The 24,591-nt window shown below is 37.7% G+C and overlaps 1 protein-coding gene and 1 long non-coding RNA gene across 2 annotated transcripts; both read left to right on the top strand.

Moving 5' to 3' along the window:
• Positions 1-4,326: 4,326 nt before the first annotated feature.
• Positions 4,327-5,803, top strand: LOC139150726 (uncharacterized). The gene is made up of 3 exons (XR_011556271.1): positions 4,327-4,486; positions 4,676-4,757; positions 5,696-5,803. It is a non-coding gene; the product is annotated as an uncharacterized lncRNA (long non-coding RNA).
• Positions 5,804-16,256: 10,453 nt separating this feature from the next.
• Positions 16,257-24,074, top strand: LOC139150455 (HHIP-like protein 2). Its single transcript, XM_070722836.1, has 8 exons — positions 16,257-17,449; positions 18,731-19,059; positions 19,685-19,814; positions 20,004-20,146; positions 20,451-20,532; positions 20,783-20,862; positions 21,533-21,610; positions 23,551-24,074. The coding sequence occupies exons 1-8, from the start codon at positions 16,317-16,319 to the stop codon at positions 23,943-23,945; spliced, it is 2,370 nt and encodes a 789-aa protein (XP_070578937.1). The 5' UTR covers positions 16,257-16,316; the 3' UTR covers positions 23,946-24,074.
• The last annotated feature ends 517 nt before the right edge of the window (positions 24,075-24,591 follow it).

The following is a 24,591-nucleotide window of genomic DNA, read 5'->3' as shown; positions in this document are numbered from 1 at the left end:
AATTTGATACGTAAGTGCCTTAAGATTTGTTTTAATCATGCTCTTTTTTTTGTGGTGGAAAAATTCTTCAGATAATTGTCATTCAGCATTTGCTACACACAAACGATTATTCATGCAGATTTATTCAGTATTTGCTATCGAGAAACTTTCAAAGTTCAACCCTTTTGTGTGTTTTTGTGTTGGGATTTGTTGGATAGATGGCATTCTACGTAGTGTATTGTTGAATGTTAAAAAATGTGTTGCTGTTGTTTTTTGAGGCTGTTTTTTGAGAAAAAAAGAATTGAAAATGCCTTTTTAAAAGCAAAATAATACATAATGACTTGATATGTTGTTTTATCATTATTGACGTGTTTCTACTTGTTCACCCATTCTTGTATTCATCATTGCAATAAAATGCTGTGAAAAAAATGAACCTGATGTGGCCTGCATCTGTTTACCTTGATCTTAAAAGGCAAATACAACTTACTGTCTGACAACGATACCATAGTTTCAACGTTTTACTTAGTGTACCTGCTTGTTTTGTACGCAGGAAACAAGTAGAAAACAGGCTCTATAATTTTATAATTTTCAAGTGATCAGAATACAAAAGTCCTGAAAAGATAAGATAATCACAACTTCCAGTATAAGGGATATAGTCACTCTAAATGTATAAATTAAAATTAAAAATGTGCCTGGAGGATGTACTAAAAAATACAGAAAGTTGCTTCCTGTCGGTAAAATCTAAAAAAAAATCAAGATTTTAAAGACTTTTGCAGATTTTTTTTACGCATTTGTCTTCTTATTTATTTATTTTTTATTTTGCAAACTAGTTTGAAGATTTTTTTTCCCTAACTTTCTGCTCTGAAATTTTTTTTTTCTGTTTTTGACCACCCCCTCCCAAGATCTAACGGTCCGTCCCTAATAACAAGTGTTAAAGCAACGCCCCTATGGTTAAAGATAGCTAGCAGTTAAAAACTTACACAAGACTCAAAGCGTATGTTTGAGATTACGGTCTATAAGTAGCTCTGTTGACGCCCTTAGGTAGCTGTATTAATACCTGTAGGTAGCTCTATTAATGCCTGTATATAGGTAGCCCTATTGATGCCTGTAGGTACCTTTAGTGATGTATATTGCATACTTACATTCATAATGGAATGTCATCGTTAAATCTGCAAAATTAATTTAAATATATTTCAATTTATTGCAGACAAACTCTTCATGGTTCTGTTTTGCGAATAGACGTCGACAGAGAGGAGAACAACTTCCCCTGTGGGATTCCACCATGCAGACAATCCATTTATTGATGTTCCCAATGCAAGGAATGAGACCTATGCCTTTGGCACCCTATGGCACACGTAATATGTGGCGCTGTTCAGTAGATCGAGGTGACCCAGAAACAGGAGAAGGGAAGGGTAGAATATTTTGTGGTGACGTTGGTCAGAGTCTCTATGAAGAAATTAATATGATTATCAGTGGTGGTAACTATGGATGGAGAGGAAAAGAAGGATATAGTTGCTTTGACGAGAACATGTGCAATAGTGCTGTTCTTGGTAAGGTTTCATATCGCCTGTTTTGGAAAGTAATAGCTACACTGTGTTCTATGACCTGTTTTGGAAAGCTATGGGCATACTGTGTCCTATGGCCTTGCCGGAAAACTCTTGGACGGCCTACTTTGGAATGCACTACGGCCCCTGTGATCTATGACTATTGTCAAGTGTTCACGTATCTCAGAAATAGAAATTCCTCATTTACTAAAACATGAAAAATAGTTAAGGTAGAATGCACTTCGGGGACAGATATTCGGATTCTCAAACTTTTACAATTCTTTTCTGATTTACCTCTTATGGGGCTCATTTTAAAGCCCTTGGTATAACAAAAATTTCACGTAGTTTTTTCGAAAATCGAAGATTTTATAATCATAGAGTTAACAAGGGATGGCAGCCATTTTGATTTTCAAATATCAGTGTAAATCATGGTTAATTTGTTTGTCTGGTGCAAAATTTTCTACGGTGACCCTCGATTTTTATTCTTGATTTTGAAACAGAATCTTGGAAAGGGTCCCTAAGGAAAGTTTGAGCAAAAGTTTAAGTCTTTCACTTTCGTGTCGCATGTAATTGGGCTGAGCCGGGAGACTCCAAAGTTTCTAAGGGGTTTCCTTCTTTCATCTTGCGAAGTTAAATGCTAACGTTTTTATTAGTTTGATGTATATAATAACCATTTAGGCACTGTTTTAACCCAAAGGTATAGAGGTTGTTTAAAGTGACAAAGGTATTAAAATGGTTGCTGTCTCACTCACAAAGCCACACTCCATTAAAGTAGAGTGCGCCTCGGAATAGACTCAGACTGCCAAACTTTCACAATACTATTTTGTCTACCAGTTATGGAGTTCATTTTAAAGCTTATGGAGTAAATATAGTTGTAGTTTTCACCGACTGATTTTTCCGAAAATCGAAATTTGTTTTTTCAGAGTAGAGTTAACACAGGGATTGTGGCTATTTTGAATTCCAAATGTCGAGAAATATTGGGTAATTTGTTTTTATTGTACTAAATGTTAAACGGTGTCCCCTGATTTACATATCCTTGATTTCCAAAGGGAATGTTTTAAAATTTCCCCACGGAAAGTTTGAGCAAAAGTTTCATACTTTCAATTTGAGACGCGTACTAACTTAATGTGCTATAGCACTCATTGCATAACATAAATTACTATACATATTTGCCAATCGTAAAAAGAATAAATGTTAAAATTTGTTTCTTTAGGTGATGACGTTCTTCCAATCCATGTCTACGATCATTGAGTCGGTAAATGTGTGATTGGTGGTTACATCTACCGTGGATGTCAGTCACCAAATCTGCAGGGACTTTACATTTTGGGGTGACTTCTACAATGGATATGTCACTCACGAGATCGTTTCCTTTGATTAAGATGACAAATCAGACAGTTCATTCCGCTGCAACTCCCAAGCAGACCGCTAATAGCATTCTTTGAAAAATATTAACTCAATCGCGAAGAACAGCTTACAAATGTTGTGCGGTAGTTCGTCGTATGTCAGGGCAATATAGCTGATAGACAGCAGCAGTCAGACGGTCCTCATTCCACAGTCACTCGTGAGCTATTCAGCTCTGGGCCTATTCGCCCCATAGACGTGTGTACATAAGCGAGAAAAAACCCTCGCTTATGTACACACGTCTATGGGGCGAATAGTCCCAGAGCTGAATAGCTCACGAGTGACTGTGCTCATTCATCCATTTCTGGTCCTTGACACTTGTTGTAGTACTAACACCATAGAAACCGAAAACTGTTATGTGCGTCTAGTTGAAATAGGGCTTGGTGACATCTTTCTAAGGGACCGTTCAGTTTTTACGGCCGGGAGGGGGGAGGCCGGCAAAATCCAGGGGGGGTCATCATAATTTTGGAATCCGCGAAGGGGGGTCATCACTTTTTCACTGATAGGAAAGTGGGGGTCACCATATTTTCAAAAAACATAATACCTACAATAAAGTTCACTTTATGCCATGGCCATGATCGACCCTCTTAACCAGCGGGCCGCCTTCGGCGGCCCACTACAATAAATATACTTTATGTATTACCCATGACACTCTTAACGGGCAGACGCCTTTGGCGGCCCACTCCAATTAGGTTTACTTCATGCAATGGCCATGATCAACCCTCTTTACCGGCGGGCCGCCTGCGACGGCCCACTACAATAAATTGACTTTATCGTAATACCCCATGACCATCTTAACGGCCGGACGCCTTAAGCGGCCCTGTTCAGTAAAGTTTACTTCGTGCAATGGCCACGATCGACCCTCTTTTTACCAGCGGGCCACCTTTGGTTGCCCACTAGATAAAGTTGACTTTACGTAATGGCCCATGACCCTCTTAACCGGAGCGCTGCCTTTGGCGAACCACTCCAATAAAGTTTATTTTATACAATGTCCATGGACATAAGTTGTCTATGGAAATGAAGTTAAAAATTGCCTTACAGTCGTCCTTAAGTAACAGACGTTTGCATGGATGTGGCTGAGAAGTTTGTGCACTGGTATCTCTGCTACACGAATAAAGTGCGCCGCGTACCAGAGTTCAAATCCAAACCGTGCGGGTAAATTTGACATGTGGGTTTGGTTATTTTTCAGCGGGGGGGGGGGGGGGTCATCAATTTTTTCGTCTGACAAAGGGGGGTGTCATCAATTTTTTCGTCTGACAAAGGGGGGTCATCATTTTTTCGCGAAAAATGCAGGGGGGGTCTATATTTTTTTGAACACCAGCGACAAGATTTTGCCGCCCCCCCCCAGGCCGTAAAAACTGAACGGTCCCTAATGAGTCAAATCGTACCAGGTACAGTCTATTCTTACATGTATTTCAGAAAGTTATTCAAGCTTACAGAGAATCCTGAGACTGGTGCATGGGAAAGTGAAAGGCTGTGCATGGCAGATGCCAGTGTTTGTAACAGCGGACTCACCGGAATTTATCCAACCAAAATACTTTCTTTCGGCGAAGATGAATCGGGTAAGATGACATTTTCTTTGAGGAACATTTTCAACATCACGTAAGTTCATCTTATAATGCACCGAACAAGAGTGGGTTCTAATTACCATTCACAGACTGTTTCGTCATATATCGTTTGTTATACCAAATTACATGAAGCTGACTACCGTTGCCATGAGTTTATACATTTTCTCATGTTTCCCATTTCAGGCGAATTATACATATTATCCACCAACAGAGAACGCAATAACAACAATGGTGGCAAAGTTATGAAACTCGTCGACCCAGCAAGGTAACTCACTTTAATATTGTTAATATAATACAAGGAACAGGGAACTTGAATGCTATGGACACAGACGGCATCGAAACCGAAAATAACGACATTGAGACTATTAGTTACCAAAGAAGCAGACGTATTTTGTCTGATAACAGCCAAATATGATAGGGTATAAGTTACTAAATTGTACCTAAACGATGTTTCAGCGTGTCTTATTATGCATGTAATCTTGACTGTACCATATCAACAGAGCTGAGCTCTTCTTTGATTCTCACAATCACCACTGTTCAAAAACCACAAGAAAATCGTATCCATTCCATCGAATATTGATCATTTCAAAACAAATAACGAAATTACTTTGATTTGCTTGATTATGAAATGAACTAGATTGGCATATGATAATATAGAACAACAAATAAACCTTAGAATGAACAACTAACTTTAGGTTTTGTTTCCTTTGACCTATGCACCGACTCTTCCTTTTTGCAATGTTATACCCAGTTTTCTAAACTCAGGAGAAGTAAACTAAGGAGACATTTTGTTTCAATTTATTCATCCTATCTATCTATCTATGTAGTTATTTACATCTCCATCATCTATATCAAGACCGATAGTCGATATTTACTGTAAAGTTACCTAAGGAATCGCTTTACTGACAAGTCTTCAAATTCCGTAAGGGTCATGGCGAGTAGAGGTAAAACAATACATCAATTCCGACATTACTGGAGGGAGGTCCGTCTTCAGTGATTCCGAGTACCTTAGAAATCTTTGTTCATCCACTATCGTCCGCTCGCACGAGTCCGTTATTTCCCACTAACTACCTGTAATCTGTTTTCGGGAAGCATCCAGCTGCCCGGACAAAAGACCTTGGCGAGCGAAGATGCTATTTTTCAAGTGTTTTGTTCATCAATTATTTTTGAAAAATAACGGCTAGCATTGCTTTTTTTCGCCAGGCGCGAGATCCCGAGAAATGTGGTAAAAGATTTGATGACAACGATCTCATGGTCTCGACTGAAAAAGTTACGCCTACCCATTCAGGTTAGTAAATGCTTTAGAAGTGCAATACGATGCACATCATTTTTTGCTCACGTGTTTACACACGTGAGCATATGTCGCAGCGATGTCTGTCTGTCTGTCTGTCTGTGTGTCTGTCTGTCTGTCTGTCTGTCTGTCTGTCTGTTGGTCCATTTTCTCAAAAACGGCTGAACGTATTTCAGTCAAATTTGGTAGACATCTTCAGAATTCAAATGGCTAGAACTGAAAAGGTTTGGTGGGCGTGGCTTGGATATTAATGAAGTTATGAAAGTTTTAATTTTTCTGTTACGCCGCGTATGACAAGTGAAAACAATCGACTGTTTGAGGGCGCTGTGAAATGTGCTTGTCCAGGTTGGCTACAGCTGGATAGCACTGGTTTCAACCACGGTCCCTCTGTGTTTCAACCTCGTATTGAACATTAAAAATATGATATTTTATTACTCATTCAACTCACTATTCAAGATAAAATATCGTTTAGCAAATTAGCTTTATCCTTGGTAATTGATTGTTTCCCTCGCTGTTCGATCGCCAGAAATGAGTACATACGTTCTCTACCTAGCCTCATGGCATGGAAGTGCTGATGAATAATAACTTTGGGTCAAAGGTATTGAAGTGTCCAATCAGGTTCGTGCACAGAGTCCAAGGCCATGACCTACTTCATGTACTTCTGCACTGTTTTGAATTTGCTTCGCCAAGAAACGTGTTCGTCACTGTCCATAGAAGTATGTTTGCTCTCCTTTGAGGTTGTTTGTGAAACAAATTCCGGGATAGGCCTTGGAATGCATACGATCGGCATCGCGGCAGTGCATGTAGCTAGCCCTACGAGTATGACGAGAGTGTCCGGCTTTGGCTACGCCGCCTCCCACCTCCGGAAGGCGGCGTAGCCAAAGCCGGACACTGTCGCCATACTCGTAGGGCTATGCATGTAGCGTACCATGCTTGTGTAACTGCCGAGCTCAACGTGCATTCACGGTTGATACTCGTGTACAATCATGATGTGTTCAATTCTGATGAAGATTCATAAGTCTTACTTTTGCAGTCTTTTTTCCGTACGATAATCCCGACAATACGTGTTACTGTTAGACGAGGTGGCCATTTTATGATAAGTTTCAATACTGCACAGCTACATAGCGTCACTATCGTGTGATCGAGGTACAGCGTTGTTGAACGGGATACAGAAACTCTGCAGAGGGAGAAACGATCGTTGACATGAACAGTCAATGTACTTCAGCACGTAGTCCGCAGATAGCGGATCGAGAAAATAAACGTGTCCCAGTAAATAACGGAATATTTATGTACATTAACTCGATATTAATCAAATTTCCAGCTCATCGCAAAAAAATGTATTGCAAAGATTAATTTGTCACTGACAAATACTGCACTGTATGGAAAAAACAACTTCAAGTGGTATTACCCGAACAAACACTTGTGTTGTCAATTTTGATTTCATTTCATAAACTTCATACTTCATCGAGTATCGTGTATTTCAGCCTTGTGAAGCCATTTTATTGATATTTTCAATTTTTGTCTTGGCTTTGTTGTGGAACATGTTGAATCGTCTCCGTGGACATGTAGGCAAAAGTGTGACGGGGTCGAAGTGACTTGGGTACCTGGGGCCGACCAAACCAGTGTGAATTACTGGGGTCAAAGCGGACAGCGGCCGGGATGACGTGTTCCCCAAGCGAGCTACCTTCAGAAGTCTGTTTCATCGCAAAAAACGTCAACTTTTAAAACCCGTCATTTATTTACTGATGTTATTCTCAGCATCACAAACATATACGCCTCTGCTATGTATCACAGCAAATAGTTATATTTGAGCGCCCCGTAAATGGGATCCTCGTTTTTTTGCGAACCCGGAAGTGTGTCTTGCTCAATGCATTTCCTACCCACAGCGAGGGAAACTGCCCGCGTTCCCATGCTCCCATGCACCTTTTTCAATGCCAGTGCAACACCATCTGTGCAAAATTTGTGGTGGTATGCTCCCGTGTGATGGAAAACCTCTCTTATTCTAACAATGACGTAGTTGACTTTGGACTTCGATTTCGTAAATGTGATGTCCATGCAGTGAGTTTGGGTTGGCGCGCTTATAATGCAATCTTCGCCCGCCTGCGGTCCGATATCCCGCATTTATTAGCGATATTTATCTGTTTTGACTTGACCAAAGTTGGCAAAACTTGCTATGTACATTAAAGATACTATGATACAAGATTATTGAAAGTCATTTGACATTTTTTTCAGCCAATTCCCAATATGCATATTTAATGAACCTTCCAAATTAGGGATATATACTGGCATTTACTTGATAAAATTTGGCGAAACATGCTGTGTACATTGATCATTATACCAGGTTATAACAGTATTGAAAGTCATTTTGCATTTTCGTGTCAGCTAATTCATAATTTGCATAAATAGCTAACAAGCTTTCACGGTTTGGCATATAGAGCTTGAAGGACTTGACCAAAGGTAATTACACATGCTATATTGTGATACAATGACAGTACTCAAAGAAATTAGTTATTTTTATTTCAGCTAATTACATATTTGAATACTTAATGACCTTTAGAATTGATCTGTGGTGAAATTCATGTGTTGATCATAACACTTTAAATGTAGCAAAGCATGTAGCAAAGGTTCAAACTTGCACATAAATGCAATATATAATGAAACACGTGAGCATTTTCAGTTCATATCTGTTTTGCTCACGTGTTTACACACGTGAGCATATGTCGCAGCGATGTCTGTCTGTCTGTCTGTCTGTCTGTCTGTTGGTCCGATATCTCAAAAACGGCTGATCAGATCAGAATCAAATCTGGTACATATATTCAGTTAGCAAATGGCAAGAAATGATTAGTTTTTGGTGGGTGTGGCTTGCATACTTTTTACTCATTTGCATAATTAATGATTTTAGAAAAAACGGATATACATTAAAAGCGACTACACACAATTTGATGAGATTTGCTACAAATGTTGACCACACCAAGATATATCAGCAGTGGGAACCATTAAGGGGTTACATGAAAGATAATTGCTAATTTGCATATTTAATGAACTTTCCTAATTAGGGATATATGTCTGATTTGACTCAATCAAAATTGACCAAACTTGGTATGTATATTTAAGATACTATTGTTCAACATTATTGAAAGTCATTAAGCGTTTTAACTTTAGCCAATTCCTAATTTGCATATTTAATGAACTTTGCTAATTAGGGATATATATTTGAACTGACTGGACCGACGTTGATGAAACTTGCTACATGTATTTGGAGCTACTATGATACAAAATTTTTGAAAGTCTTTAAGCATTTTTACTTCAGCCAATTCCGAATTTGCATATTAATGAACTTTCCCAATTAGGGATATATATCTGAATTAACTCGATTGTAGTAGTTGAAACTTGCTATATACATCAAAGATACTGTGATATAACATTATTGAAAGTCAAAAGACATTTTTACTTCAGCCAATTCCTAATTTGCATATTAAATGAATTTTCATAATTAGGAATATTTATCTGAATTGACTAGATCAAAATTGATGAAACTTGCTATGTACATTAAAGACACTATAATACAATATTATTGAAAGTCATTAAGCATTTTCTCTTCAGCCAATTCCTAATTTGCATATTTAATGAACTTTCCTAATTAGAGATACATATCTGTATTGACTTGACCAAAGTTGACAAAACTTGCTACATATATTGCAGATACCATGATACAACATTATTGACAATCATTAAACATTTTACTTAATTCAATTCCTAATTTACCTATTTAATGAACTTTGCTTATTAGGGATATATACTGGGATTTACTTGATCAAAGTTGGCAAAACATGCTATGTACATTGATGATTATACCTGGTATAAACAATATGGGAAGTCATTTCACATATTCATGTCAGCTAATTTATAATTTGCATATCTAATGAGCTTTCACAGCTTATGCTCGGCGTATATGGCTTGAAGGACTTGGCCAACGGTAATTACACTTGCTATATAAAATGGTGATACAATGACAGCAGTCAAAGAACTTTTATATTTTTATTTCAGCTAATTACATATTTGTATACTTCATGACCTTTTAGAATTAATCAGCGGTGATTATTGTTCATTATGTTGATCATAATACTTTCAATGAAGTTGCAAACATGTGGCAAAGGTTAAAATTTACACATAACTGCAATATATAATGAAACACGTGAGCATTTTCAGTTCATATCTGGTAATCAAATGAATTCTTGCCTTTGTTGGAAGTATCACTTACTACACGGGTAGGTGGCAGTAACTTGTCAGTACACGCCGAGTTTTGGTCTCGTCATAACAACATGATTTATACACTGACATGTAGTTTCTCATACATCTTTCAACACAGAAACGATGTCGAAAACACTTGAACGTCACATTTAACCATTTCCCTTTGTAGTTGATAACAATTGCATTATACGGCACACACACACACACACACACACACACACACACACACACTCTCTCTCTCTCTCTCTCTCTCTCTCTCTCTCTCTCTCTCTCAAAGAACTTGGAAACATGACGTCAGCCCGCGCCCATTCCTTCCGATCACTCTCACAAATATACATATACCTCTCTCAAAACTTACATCTTCTTTCCGGAACTAACATGATGTGTAGAGTTGTATTTTTTATTGAATGAGTTATGCACACCGAGTGTAATATTTCACAGTTTTAAGACGGTCCCACGTTTAAATATGTACTTATGAGAAACAAACAGGCCTCTGGCTAAATGACATTCGCCGAGAAATGACCGTGACGATCCAGCTACAAATTTGGCACAGCTGTGATTATCTGATGCTTTGGCGATTTCCCAGAGTATTAGCAAACGACGAGGCCATTGAACGAAAAGTTCGTGTTAAATTGTTTACCATAGGTAAACTCGAGAAAACTAGCTCTGAGAAAGAAATACCGAAGGATAGGATCTGAAATTATCTAGAAGCGTATTCGTTCAAAATTAAATCTAAATGAGTAACTTGTATTGTAAGCAGCGGTTTTTTTCGCCACGCCCTTTGAACGCAATTTTCATATTACAATTGCAAAATCTGGATAGCAGAGCTGCGTACGGGGGTAAATTTAATTGAAAACAGCGAAGTTAGTCAGTGGGATTGCTTACCATGACAGCCATTGCCAAAAGATTCAGAACGAGGCAAGATGCAACTATTGGTCCACCAACATCGAGCAATAGCGAGACGTTTACAATAGAAGCAGCGTATGGTCCATCTGATGACTATGATTGAGTGAAAAATAACGAATTGAATTTAGCGAAAGAATGATTAAATAAACAATAGAATGTTATAAAATTATTGACCGCACATAACTTGTTACATTTTCATTCATAATTTCTAAACGATCAAAATAAAACACATGGCAGTTCGTCGCCCAATAACATGTAAATACGAACTGTAAGCTTAACAAAAAATATGTCCCCATGAAAGCTGTCATTTTGCAGAAAAAAATTAAACCTTAAAATTTCATGTGTGAGCCAAGATAAAATGACTCTAAATTATCATCTGTTAAAGATAAAACTTTTCCTGAAAAACTAAAAATGTTCCGTAGCCAGGACTCCCAGCGATCTCAAAAATACGTCACTCAGAAATGAGAGAAATACTGATCAATTCGTACAGACTAAAGTTCCGAAAAACAGTGAACTGTTTCAGTGTCAATGTCATCGACGAAACCACTGATAGTCGGTAAAAATCAAATGATTCACTTTCATCAGCCCGAGTCACATGAAGTGCGTATCTTTTTATGCGCAATGCAAAAAAATTGGTTGAGATGTTCAGCTGGTTTTTAATGTGTCGACTTTGTACTCGGACGCACACAACTTTGTTGGCAAGACTGGCTACTGACATTTGAAAGCCTCCATATTTTTACCGGCGAAATGGAAATGGAAAAGTGATATTGATTGATCCAATAAACAGCGACCACTTCAATGCAAGCGAGAACGAAATACAGTATACTTTGTGCTATTGTATGTTCATAACTGAGGATTATTCGGCGTTTTGCTTACGAGGTCTACTTCTAACCAGTTCAAATGACAAAGTAGTCACTATTGCAGTGCAAATGACAAGCTTTTCCACACTTTAAATTTAATCGTAGCGACAACAACAATCCTGGCCACAACGACTGAAATATCACAAACTACAGCACCAGAAACATCACAGATCCAATCGACACAAAATTTACAAAGAACGGCAGAAGGTTATAGCAAACGATAAACAGACGTTGAAAACGACCAATGAGGTACAAGTGAGTAGTAACTACAGCTGAACTGTTACAAACCGTAGCTTCAGGACCATCACGGGTCACCACAACCTTACCGTCACCAGTAACACTGGCATCCTTATTCAAAACTGCAGAAGAAGCAGTCTCTACGTCTACTGAAAAGTCACTTTCCAAAAAATTCAGAAATTCTTCAAACTACAGCAACCGAAAAATCTGAGGTTACAACTCCAAAGAAGTCGACAACCACAATGGAACTGAATCAGGTATCGACGCAAAAACCAAAAATTAAAACGACAAATATGCCACAAACTACTGCCGTTTTAGAAAAACATACGAGATCGTTTCCAACAGAAGAGGAAAGAAATACTAAAACCCCACAACTTCGGCACACATGGCTTTCTAACAGTGAACCATCGCAGCCCAACGTGATGGAAGTTCAAACGACTGGAAAACCAAACATCAGTGAGACCGACATAGCCCCAGACAGCACAAACGATGTACGGGACACTACCAATCCCGGTGCTTTTCGTAAGTCAAAAATAAGATTTTGAAATTCAGTGTCTTTTCTCTCTGTTCAAACTGTACACGTCATGGTTTACAGTGTCCCAGATCTACAGTGCGTCTGAGTGGCTTTACGATATTAGTGTGGTGCACGGTCTTGCTCCAATCTATGCTTCTGTCTTTGTTAAATAAACTAATGGATTGTAACCACGTGCTGCACGACACGCTTGCAATAACGCTTGAACTCTAAAGCGAGAAATTTCAAAAACACCTCCGTCTTGAATGTTAGGCTTAATAACGTTTAAGCACATTGAAACTGAAATAGACTGATTAGTTGATGTCTTTAGAGGTGAAAATAATTGACTACTTCCATACTTTCGTAAAGATTGAACAAAATGAAAAAACATAGTGTTTAAGAGTGTACCAAACGTGCTAATAATGCAATAATTTACAAACTATTTGACTAAATATGTCAGGTATTTTACGAACAAAAAAGGAATGTGATAAAAAGTAAATGAAACGAGTTGTTGTGAAGATATTTCAGACCTTATTGTCACTCTTTATCAATCCGCCACAAATGAAATTATTTCTTCGATGATAATCGCATGTTTGAATTCTCATCTTTTTTCTCTACAGGTGTCAGTGCTACCACTTCGACATCAGTGTCCCTTATGACAGTCAGTACATGTATCACGGTGATCCTATATCTTATTATGAATTGGCTGCATGGGCTGTCGTTCCCTTAAACTGAACTTTGATGTGAATATTTGTATGAACACATTTAACAGATGTAAACATTGGCTTTAAGTTTACAGAGATGAAAATCACACAGTAATGTTAACACGTAGACCTTTGATGGTCGATTTATTTTTTTGAAATTCCCCAATTCAATTTCTTGTACATATTTGTACATATATGCACTTTCTCCAGTCAAGGAAATTTACATCTAAAAATTTGACTATGCATAGTGCATAACTTCATATAGTGGCTAATTTAAATGCTTTGGTGTCACCCCGTGTCTCTAACGGTGCTGAAAATGCTACGATCTCTACAAAAAGCTAATCTTGGTACTTTTCTACCGTGGCCGAGAAGACCATCGTACGGACACTGAAATCCCCACTGTGTTCAAAGAAACAGTAGGAGTACACCGAGTGAGAGAATTACTATTTCGTGATAACTTCAACTACAACTTCGACATTTCAAGTTAAGGCTTCCATTTGAACATCATAAAGAGGCGTGTAGAAACCAATAATTAATTTTGAAAGAGCTTTGGTGTCCATAGAACGTTCGCCTTTCAGAAAATTCCCTGTAAAGAAATTCATAGAAGAATAATTTTCGGTTACGAAATAACTTCCCCATAGACAATCTATGGAGGTGGAAAATCGCAGATACAGTCAAATATGAAGACTGCAATGTTTTAATAACTGTCGGCGTGTTCTCTTTGTTTCTGAGGAAAAATTCCTGAAATCGTGGGTGAAACACTTAACTTTGATTTTTTCAAGAAAATCATCTTTTTGGATCCTTATGTTACAGTTACCATACTTTATACATGTCAAATATAATAGTATGATGTGCAATACTTTTATTATATACTAGTGAGGCAATGAATGAGAAATGCGTATTTATGAAGCGGGTTCTGGGGGAATCTGAAGGAAAATCGAATTTATCTTCTTAATGATGGAAAACCAAACGAATTTCTTAAATCTTTATATAACCTCGCCGAGTTACAAGACTGTCACACGCTTCCTTATGTTAACATCTTATTATTTTTATAAGGTGTGTTCTTTTACGTTAATGTTTGGTCAGACATAGAAAATGATGTAAATAAATTGAATAAAGAGTAATTTCTGGAAGGACAAAATATCGTAGACTATCGAAATTACCAAAGAGTTGAATGTATTAAACAAAAGCTTTCGTTTTCAATGTCCTGATCAGTGGTTTCTTGGATATCAAGCTCCGTTTTAGTACAAAACCATTGAATTTGCAAAACTGCTTGATTGCGCTATTTCAAGGTATGGACATAAAACGCCTGACTAGATCCGGCAAATCACGACAGCATATTTGACAAAATATCGGTTTGGTGACGTGGAAGGCGGTTTTTGCGTCCATGAAATACTGGTATGGAGACACGAACTCAAACAGACAATGCATCTCGTTCGTTTCGCAAGCACTACGATCATCATAATCATTAAGAAATGACGATTTATATCCAAATCGAAAGTTCATTAAAATTCGAATTGAGAAAAATGAAATGGACAAGGTGGATTGATGTAAGTTTGTAGAGAATGTCAGTGTAAGACAAATTTTCCCTGATTTAGTCTGCGTTAACAAACAACTGACAGGGGAATAATTCAGGTGCCGTCTCAGAGAATGCAACTTGATAAAGTCAGGATGCCTGGAGAAGGATCTGAAAATACTTTGGATCATACTGGTCCAAAATTATATCAAATAAGTTTCCTTCATACATCGGTAGCCCTTTGCGCCAAGACTGGACAACAGTGAACAATTTTACAAATGTTCTAGTAGGGGTCCAGTAGCTTTATAAAGCTATATGGAAGGACCTCTCTGAGAATCTAGTTGTTTTCCTAATGCAAGGAGGGTCTAGTGTTCATCAGATACGTCGCATTTCGCCTCGTTCCCATGAGGCGACATTTCGCCTCGTTCCCATGACGCGACATTTCGCCTCGTTCTCATGAGGCGACATTTCGCCTCGTTCTCATGAGGCGACATTTCGCCTCGTTCCCATGAGGCGACATAATTATGGTACGTGGATTGAAATATTCGTATTAAATCGATTTCCTTTGTACAATATCCAAAGGTCAACACGAAGCAAATTCTTTCAGTATAATCCTTGCTGACTGTCGCTTTACATTAAACTTTATCTGAAGTACTTTCTTGTTTTGACATCAACGTCATTTAATTTACATCATTTTGCACACAGTCAACACAAATGCTCATTAGCTCTAATACAAGACAGCATATATTACATTCCGGGTACATAATATTACAATACAATCTTTGAGAAAGCAAAATTTCACAGCTAAAAGTGGTTATTTTGTTGTACTTTATTGGACGAATGCATTTAATTGCTGATCTTGAATAATCCGATGTAGACGATCTTCATTTTCTGGTGTGTATTTTTCTCAAATTGTAAACCTTTGAGCAAAAGGATATATCCCAGGGACTGGGTGAATTTTTCAGGTGTTTCCTTTTGTAATTTCTTTGTATGGACATTTCCGTCTGAAATAAAGAACTATATTATTATTATTTTCAAGTAAGATCTAAATTTCACATACACTGATTATTCAGATGCCTGCAGGCTACGATTAACGTCGAGGTCGGGATGTAGTCATGATGTGGCATATATGTAACGTTGCCAACGTAAGACTATTATCGAGTATTGATTTCAATTATTGCGCGCTCTCATTTCAGTTATTGTTTCAATAACAACTCAATATTCATGCACTAAAGCCACTGAGTTAAGCATAGAGTCTCCTCCTACCTCCATGAGTTAAGGGATCTCTAGTTTATGGTTTTGGTGTGCCAACTCTGCTTCCGTTCATTTCATCATGAATTCACATCACTGTCAACTTCATTTATTGTTGTTTACATTATTGCAGACCTCTCATGAGATAATTTAATTCTAACTTATCCCGAAGCTGTGTGCAAATTTTGAAAAAGGGAAGGTACTTCCTTTTCCGGACTGGCAAGGCGCGGTGCGGAGGAGTTGCTCAAGTTGCCTTGGTGGGTCAAAGGTCACTATTTCGGGTAACATAGATATTTTATGCAAATATCACTAGCCAGTAGAAAAACAACAGGAAAGATCAGTGTCGTGTCAGTGTCAAGAAACTGGCGACCAGTAACAATGACACGTCTTTCAATTGCATCAACGTATTCCGTAATCGGCACGATAGTCTTCATTCAGTCGTCGTGGACGCACCCACAATGTTTAGATTATTATCCTCCATTTATTCCGAGCAAAGATCTTAGTTTTTGTTGGGAATATTCTGACTTCGGCTGTTGTACGACATCGAGAGACAGCGAATTGAAAGCAGAGTTTGAAAAAGTTACACAACAGATCAACTCGCTTTCAAACAATTGTAAAAACTACATTAGGGAAATAATGTGTCAAGAGTGTTCGCCGTACGCCTCTCATATTTTTGATGCCGAGACCACACAGAAGCAGACGTCTTTACCAGGACTATGTAAAAGTTTTTGTGTAGAATTTGCGCAGCAGTGCGCGCATGTTGTCCACTCTCTCACCCAGGATAAAGAAGTGATTTCCTCGCTAGACATATCGGCGGAATATTTCTGTGACAAGATTGCAATCGGAGACATGGACTATTGCTATCCAGATATACTTTACAATGAAGAATTTAACCTTGAACTGGTTGTAGCCGACGGTAACTCAGAGGGTTGTCTGTGTGTGGAAGAATTTGCAAACGGACTACGAAACCCGCTGGCCGCCGTTCATGCTGGCGACGGCACCCATCGACTCTTCGTTGCCGAACAAAGGGGAAAAGTTTATGTTTATTTACGCAATGGAACTAAAGTCGTTGAACCGTTTCTGGATCTGGAGGACACTGTTTTGACCAGCTCAAGGCGAGGGGACGAACGTGGGTTCCTGGGAATCGCTTTCCATCCGAAGTACAAGGACAACAGAAGATTTTTCATTTACTACTCTTTCTTGAATGGAAACGTCCATAGGACTAGAATAAGCGAAATGAAAGTATTGAGTACTGATGTCAACAAAGCAGACCCCTCTTATGAACGTGTGCTGTTAGATATATACGAACCGGCAGCAAATCACAATGGAGGACAGATACTGTTTGGAGACGATGGTTTCATGTATCTGTTTGTTGGAGATGGAGGGAAAGGTGGTGACCCGTTCGGAATCATCGGAAATGGCCAAAATCTGTGAGTTTTTCAATTTCCTTTAAAAAAATAATTAGGAAGAACAAGATTAAAGCGCAACAGATGGATAGTTTGCAACAGAGAGAATGGGATTAGTTTAAAGCGAAGAAATCATTACTTGAACTTTGCTTCCTATTGTCTTCACAGCAAAATCGCTTCATCGGCCGAGGAAAACTTGCTGGATCCAAAATTTACATCACTGAACACAGTCTTTCAAATTAGATATCCGCCTGTGAAAGACATTAGTGTCTATCTATTGTTGACTTGAGGGCTTCCTTTATTTATCCAGTTTTACAATCACTAGTTAATTGCATGGGCTTTGTAAGAACTATTTAACAATATATGTACCGATACTGTTTTGTTAGTAGAGTCCATGTTAGTACGATTTCGAATGTCATTTCAACAAATCTAGGTGTACTGTGCGGTATGTTGCGACACGTTGTTTCTCGATTGATATCGCGTGATTTTTCACAACATTCTCTGGCAGTGTTAATTAAAGTGTCCTCAATAATGTAAGATATTCACTCATTGGTGTACATGATGAGATGTTGTTAGAATGCAAGGAGTATTGCCTTTAAAATAAAAGAAAATTACGTAATAAAGTAATCAAGAAAAGGCCTAAACTTTCTCGAGGATCTATGGCCTAAATGAAAAAGGATTTTAATAGCCACGGTTTTACTCTACCCAATAGCCAAGAAACTACATATATCTATTAGTCTATAAAGCTGTATATCAGAAGTGAAGTTGTAGTTGAGGCAGAATTCCCGTTTGTGAATGAAGGCCATCAACCTCAACACAATTCTACGTATCTGTTGGTCTTTAAGTCCTCTAAGACTATCCCCGAATATCCTTGAAGATCGTTCAAATTGCAGATTTGGAATGTGAAAAGGATCGGTAACTGTACTATGTCAGCTGAGGCGAAATTTTTCCGAAATATCGCCCTATGCACATGGGTGAGCCGTCCTATCGACAAACGAGAACTATTTGTACTCCAACTGTTTTGAAAACATGACCGAAAAGTCACCTTGTGAAAACACGTATATGATAAATGATACCCTTGAAAGAAAAGTCACCGCATGAAAACACATAAATGCCCTTGCATCTACAGATAACGAGCAGAACACGCGCAGTAAGGTTGCAGCGTTAACTTCAATTACTGTACGAATGGTTGAAGACATAGGAACTTAGGAACTTCATCACATTCACCATCATGATTACAATCATCATGATTACAATCATCACATTTACAGATCTAAGCCGGTCGGATTTCTTAATTTCTTGCAGAGAAACACTTCTCGGTTCTGTTTTGCGTATAGATGTCGACAGCCAGGAAAACGGTCTCCCTTATGGGATTCCACCAGATAATCCATTTATTGATGTTCCCAATGCAAGGAATGAAATCTATGCCTATGGTACACGTAATATGTGGCGCTGTTCCGTAGATCGAGGTGACCCAGAAACAGGAGAAGGGAAGGGTAGAATATTTTGTGGTGATGTTGGTCAGAATCGCTATGAAGAAATTGATATCATAGTCAGAGGTGGTAATTACGGATGGAGAGGAAAAGAAGGCTTCAAATGTTATGACTTCGATATGTGTACAGATGATTATATGGGTATGATATTGACCAAATTACACTATTTTGCTTTCCTATTTTTCGTTCGAACTCTCCATAAATTAAGAGCTGGTAACTTCGGGTGTGTGGTGAAGGCAAGACTACTTCAAATGCCTCACCTGTATAAACTATGCAGGAAATCTGTCACTGTCCTAGCTCCGCTTCTTTGTTTTTACTGTAAATTACTTCAGCATTATTTCTGATCAGAATTATGCTGTGATGTAATTGATATCAATGTGATATGAATGGATGCCATACAAGGGGATCGACGTGACCGCGTGCTCGGTTATCGATTATTGGTTATCGGTTATCGGTTATTTGGAACATGACACGTATCAAGAATAATAATGCTATGGTAATTCGTTCAGATAATACAACTGATAATAATACATGAAGGTTAATGACAAAACTATCTGTGCTGTATGTCCTGGCTTCACGAAAGAAAGTTATTAACAAGAACAAGGACAATCTGAGTTGAACAACTCGCTTCCTCCTAAAATTCCATCAAGGAACGGTAAAATCAAGCGACACCCAACCTTTTTTCCTACTGTCCACGATTCAGCGCGGTATCAAGTATGGAGGCACGAGTCAAAACATGATGCACCTTTTCACACTTAACTTACAGGTGATGACATTCTTCCAATCCATGCCTACCCACATTCTGTTGGTAAAGCTGTCATTGGTGGCTACGTCTACCGTGGATGTCAGTCACCAAGTCTCCAGGGACACTACATTTTCGGTGACTTCTACAATGGGTACGATAAGAATAATGTTTTCTTTTAATTCAAGAAACTTCTACCACATTCTAACGAGGTTCTAATCGTTCAGTTTGTAAACGGCACTTCGTTTGGAGTCGGTCTATACAGTTCATACAACGTACAGCAGGTTTCGATAATGTCAAAATAAAATGATTCTGAATGAATGAGATATCCATGTGATTTCAGGCGGCTGTTCAAACTCACCGAAAACCCTGAGAGTGGTAGTTGGGAGAGTCATAATGTGCGTTTGGGTGATGAGAGCATCTGTAATAACGGATTAATAGGATCATATCCGAATAAAATACTCTCATTTGGTGAAGATGAAGCAGGTAAGGTTTTGCACTGAAGATAATTCAGTGAACTAAACATTTATCGAATAAGCCTATATTCGATAAAGTTATTGGTAAAAAATGAGATACTTTTTTCACCGTGACTGTTTCTGAAATGTATGTACAAGATCCGAGATCTAAATATCATATAGACTAATTATTTTTGACGGAGGATTTGTTTTGTCGACACAGTGCGAAGGGGACATTTTCATCGCTTGTTCCCAAATGATGCTAGGAGAAGCAGTATAGTTGTAAGGCAATTGAAGTCTCGTCAAATCTAGGGCCGTTTTCCCTACCTTTGCAGGTGAAGTGTACATACTATCGACGAACTTTGAAAGCCCTGTTCACTATGGTGGTAAAGTAATGAAAATTGTCGACCCAGCAAGGTAAGGGCCTTCCTATGTATTTGTTCATACTTCAGTTACCAGGTAGAAACAGTGGTCAAGGATACTGTACAACCTTTCTCTCTGTGTCATGTACCTTTGCCAGTATGCTCAGTATAACCAAGCACGTTCGATACACAGGCATTTTATCAGTTTGTGTGCATTTTACGAGTTTGTCACACAGTGGCTTTGCCCATTCAGTAAAGGAACATTGATTTCAAACATCATTTTATTGTTTTATTGTTTTATACAGACGAGGTGACCCCGAAAAATGTCGAGGGAACTTCGTCAATGGCGCTCCTGTCCATGACAATCAACCCAATGAAGCTGCAGGTAAATTTTATTGTACACTGTAAAGTAAAAGTTACATTTTCGCTACTTACAACGGAATGTGTGCTACCGATTGTCTTTGAAGACTTTTGATTGCTTCTGGAAACAATGGGCAGTTCTTTAACTTTGGAGATACTATGCGCTTATAATGATTCTCTGTGTAACTTAATTAGTTTACCTTCAGGATTGAAAGTATTAAAGTGAATCGTTGAGAAATGTGATAAACAATCTCATTATGATGTAGAAACTGATAAGAGTGAACTATTATGCATTGGATCTCAAAAACGTCAAATCTGTATCTTTCGACAAGAAATGGATCATAAAATGCAAAATTTGTCTGTCTATGACATCTCTCAAGGACTAAAATTTTGATATTCGTTTACCCCAAAAACATCGGTGTCTGATAAGAGAAAATGTTTTTGGAGTGAAGTTATCGTCAGTCGTTTTAACCGAATAGCAAGATTTCCTACTCGGTGAACTGTGAGAGTGTTTTATTCTCATGAGTCTGGATTACTTTTCTTTTCAATGACAACTGTTACGTCCTTCACTTATTGTCCTTTTGAACTAATTGTCCAAAAGAGGTCGCTCTCACTCGATTTGGCAAAAAGAATGAATTTGATGCTGTCTGTCTCGGTGTCATAGTGTATCTGTTTCATTCCTTTTACTTGCACAGAGGGGATTCCTTGTCGTTCAAGATGTCCCAAATTTTCGATGAAAATTATTTCTGAAGTCTTCTGCAAAGCACACTACGGTAAGTATTAATTATAGGTCATTTATAATGGAGCGTTTTATATCACGGACAATAATGTCAATGGTAGAGTTTTCAAACAATTAGTGACGCATATTTAAACATTTTTTACTATAATGTATTTGAACATTTTGTACATGCTCTCTGAATATTTCTCAAGGATTGTATGATAAACTGACCATGGAGCAAGAATACTGTCATTGTTTTATGTCGCTGCATCTGAGAGACGTCACAACATTTTGGAAGGACCTTTATTGAAAAGTTGAAATTATCGGATGCTTACAACTCTGATGGGTTACTAGGGTCAGACATGTTAGCAATGACACGGCATACATCACTGCATACATGTTGTGATCTACAGAAAATGAGAGTCATCTCCGGTGTCATCTTTTAAAGACGAGAGAGTTCGGCCACTGGGCTTCACTTCTGTGTCACTGTGTTCATCTCATTGTTCATCTCTTTTATTTACCAGTGTTTTATTGTTGCATCCTATTTCAAGTTTTAATCCATGGTTACTCAATCTAAATTTAACAAGAGAGTCTCGGAGATCAATATTATTGATAGTAATGTAGTTTTCAAGTTCACTACTTTCTTTAAATATTTTGTTTGTTATGAATTTTAATTTTGTTTTGTCCATCTTTATTGGCTCTTTTATCATCTTGGATTTCTCTTTCCCACTTTTTATCACACATGCGTTTAAGTTTGTATTAAAATTTGGGAAGATCTAGACCAGGTGATTTAGTCGATTATAAAGTATTGAACCATCTGGCTGTTTTTGAACGAACATTTCGATGGGATATCGACAGAGTTCGCTGTATATTGCCAGTTTTAGTGTCTTTTCTTGAAACGACAAAAGCTGAGACGTACGTCTTCTATCGCTGTCCCCATGCCTTACGACTCTACACAACAATGTCTGATAAGTGTATTATATACATGATTGTACTAAGGGAAGATTTTGATTTCTACCAGTTTTTTTCTTTCAAAGAGTGCATTGTTTTCATACCCTTGTTTTAAAGATTTTCCTGTCCTATTTAAACTTTCCATCTGCGCTTATAACCTACCCAAGGAAGTTAAATTGTTTGACTATTTATTTTAAGCTCCTTTCCCCAATAAAAATATGTCATTGTCCAAAAGTCTGTTTGACTTATTAAATATCATATTTGATTCATCAGTATTGACCGATAAATGCCATTTTGAAGTGCACATGGGTAGTTTGTCTTCACAATTTTGTAGTCCATTTTTAGACTGACTTAAAGAAGACTGTTGATACTAGTCTTATCATGGGTTGGTGGGTCACACGTTTCAGCATCAAAAATGTTAGTAAGATCATTGATGAACATGTTGAAGACAGTGGGACTTAAATTACATCCTTACTTTACCCCTACGGTAGACTGAAATTGTTTAGTTAGATCCCCATTGGTTTTAATTTTATATGTTATATTGCTGTACATTGATTTTACGATATTACACATTTTGTCTGTTACGTTATTTCTCAGAAGTTTGATGCAGAGGCCATCGTGCCAAACACTATCAAACGCTTTCTGAGATCGATGAAACACGCATACATTTTGCTACTTTTTATTCTTGTTATAATTTGGATTTTCACTCTGATGAGACCAATGATATCACTTATGGTCACAGTGATGGTGGCAGTTTTTCGGTGAATGTGAAGTCATCTGAACAGTAGGGTTTTCGTTTACTCAGAAGAGATTGTTCAGCTGAGAGTGATGTTCCTAATCGTAGCCAAACGGATTTTGATCCTTATGAAATATAATGCACTCGTTGAAATTTCATCATTAAGGGCTTATTTGATTGTTGCCTTACATGTACTGTACAGTTTTAAAGTTTCTCAAAGTACAATTTGCCAAAAACTAAAGGGCAATATTTACCAGGATGCCAAGGAGTAAAAATATTTCTATTTATGTTCCTCATATTTATCAAAGCACTCAAGGTCAAAGTTGTGTCTAGAAGATGGTATGGACGTGAGAGACTTGTGATGGTCGACATTGAAGGTGTATATCATCTCAACAGCACCATAACTGAACTAGACGACATGATCAGCCTAAATCTACGGGTTATAGACCAGGCAACACTTTGCACTTGTCCTAGACTTAAAGTTGGATCTACATATCTTCTGATCGGAGAATACGATTTCAAGAGACAAACATTCCCAGTTACGGAGGACACTATAGCTAGAAAGTGGAATTCGAAAATGGACTCTAAAGCTATGTCCCTCAGCTCAACCTGTAAAAACGACCACCAACAACTTACCAAAATTACAACATATCACAGTATTCTAAATACAAAATTGGATATCACAAAAATACGTGTAAATTAGATCTGAAAGTTTATTTGATGTTAATGTGTTTTAGCTCACAATTATACCAAAGAGAGTTTAAATGGTAAGTCGGTGGCATATGTCTGTCAGTCTGTCTGTCTGACTGTCTGTCTGACTGTCTGTCTGACTGTATGTATGTATGTATGTATGTATGTATGTATGTATGTATGTATGTATGTATGTATGTATGTATGTATGTATGTATGTATGTATGTATGTATGTGTATCTATGTATCTATGTATGCATGGATGGATGAGTGGATGGATAGATGGATTGATGGATGGAAGAAAGATGCATGGATGGATTGATGGATGGATAAACATAATCAATGCTGACCAATCTACACCTTCAAAGTGTCGTCATCAAATCAAATATTATTTATACAATTTCAACACCACCAGAACTATAGAACTATTATATGTTACGTTCCAACTCTATGACAGAAAATACATCCTATGAGTTAAAACGGGCCTGCTAGATGCATGAAACTTTAGTAAAAGATATAATAACTTTGTATTTGAAGTAATTTACACACACACACATTATATATATATATATATATATATATATATATATATATATATATATATATATATATATATATATATATATATATATATATATATATATATATATATATATATA

The sequence above is a fragment of the Ptychodera flava genome, chromosome 14 (assembly GCF_041260155.1).
Source record: "Ptychodera flava strain L36383 chromosome 14, AS_Pfla_20210202, whole genome shotgun sequence".
Classification (NCBI taxonomy): Eukaryota; Metazoa; Hemichordata; class Enteropneusta; family Ptychoderidae; genus Ptychodera; species Ptychodera flava.
The sequence above is the reverse complement of the archived record's forward strand: the minus strand, read 5'-3'. Positions and strand labels throughout refer to the sequence as shown.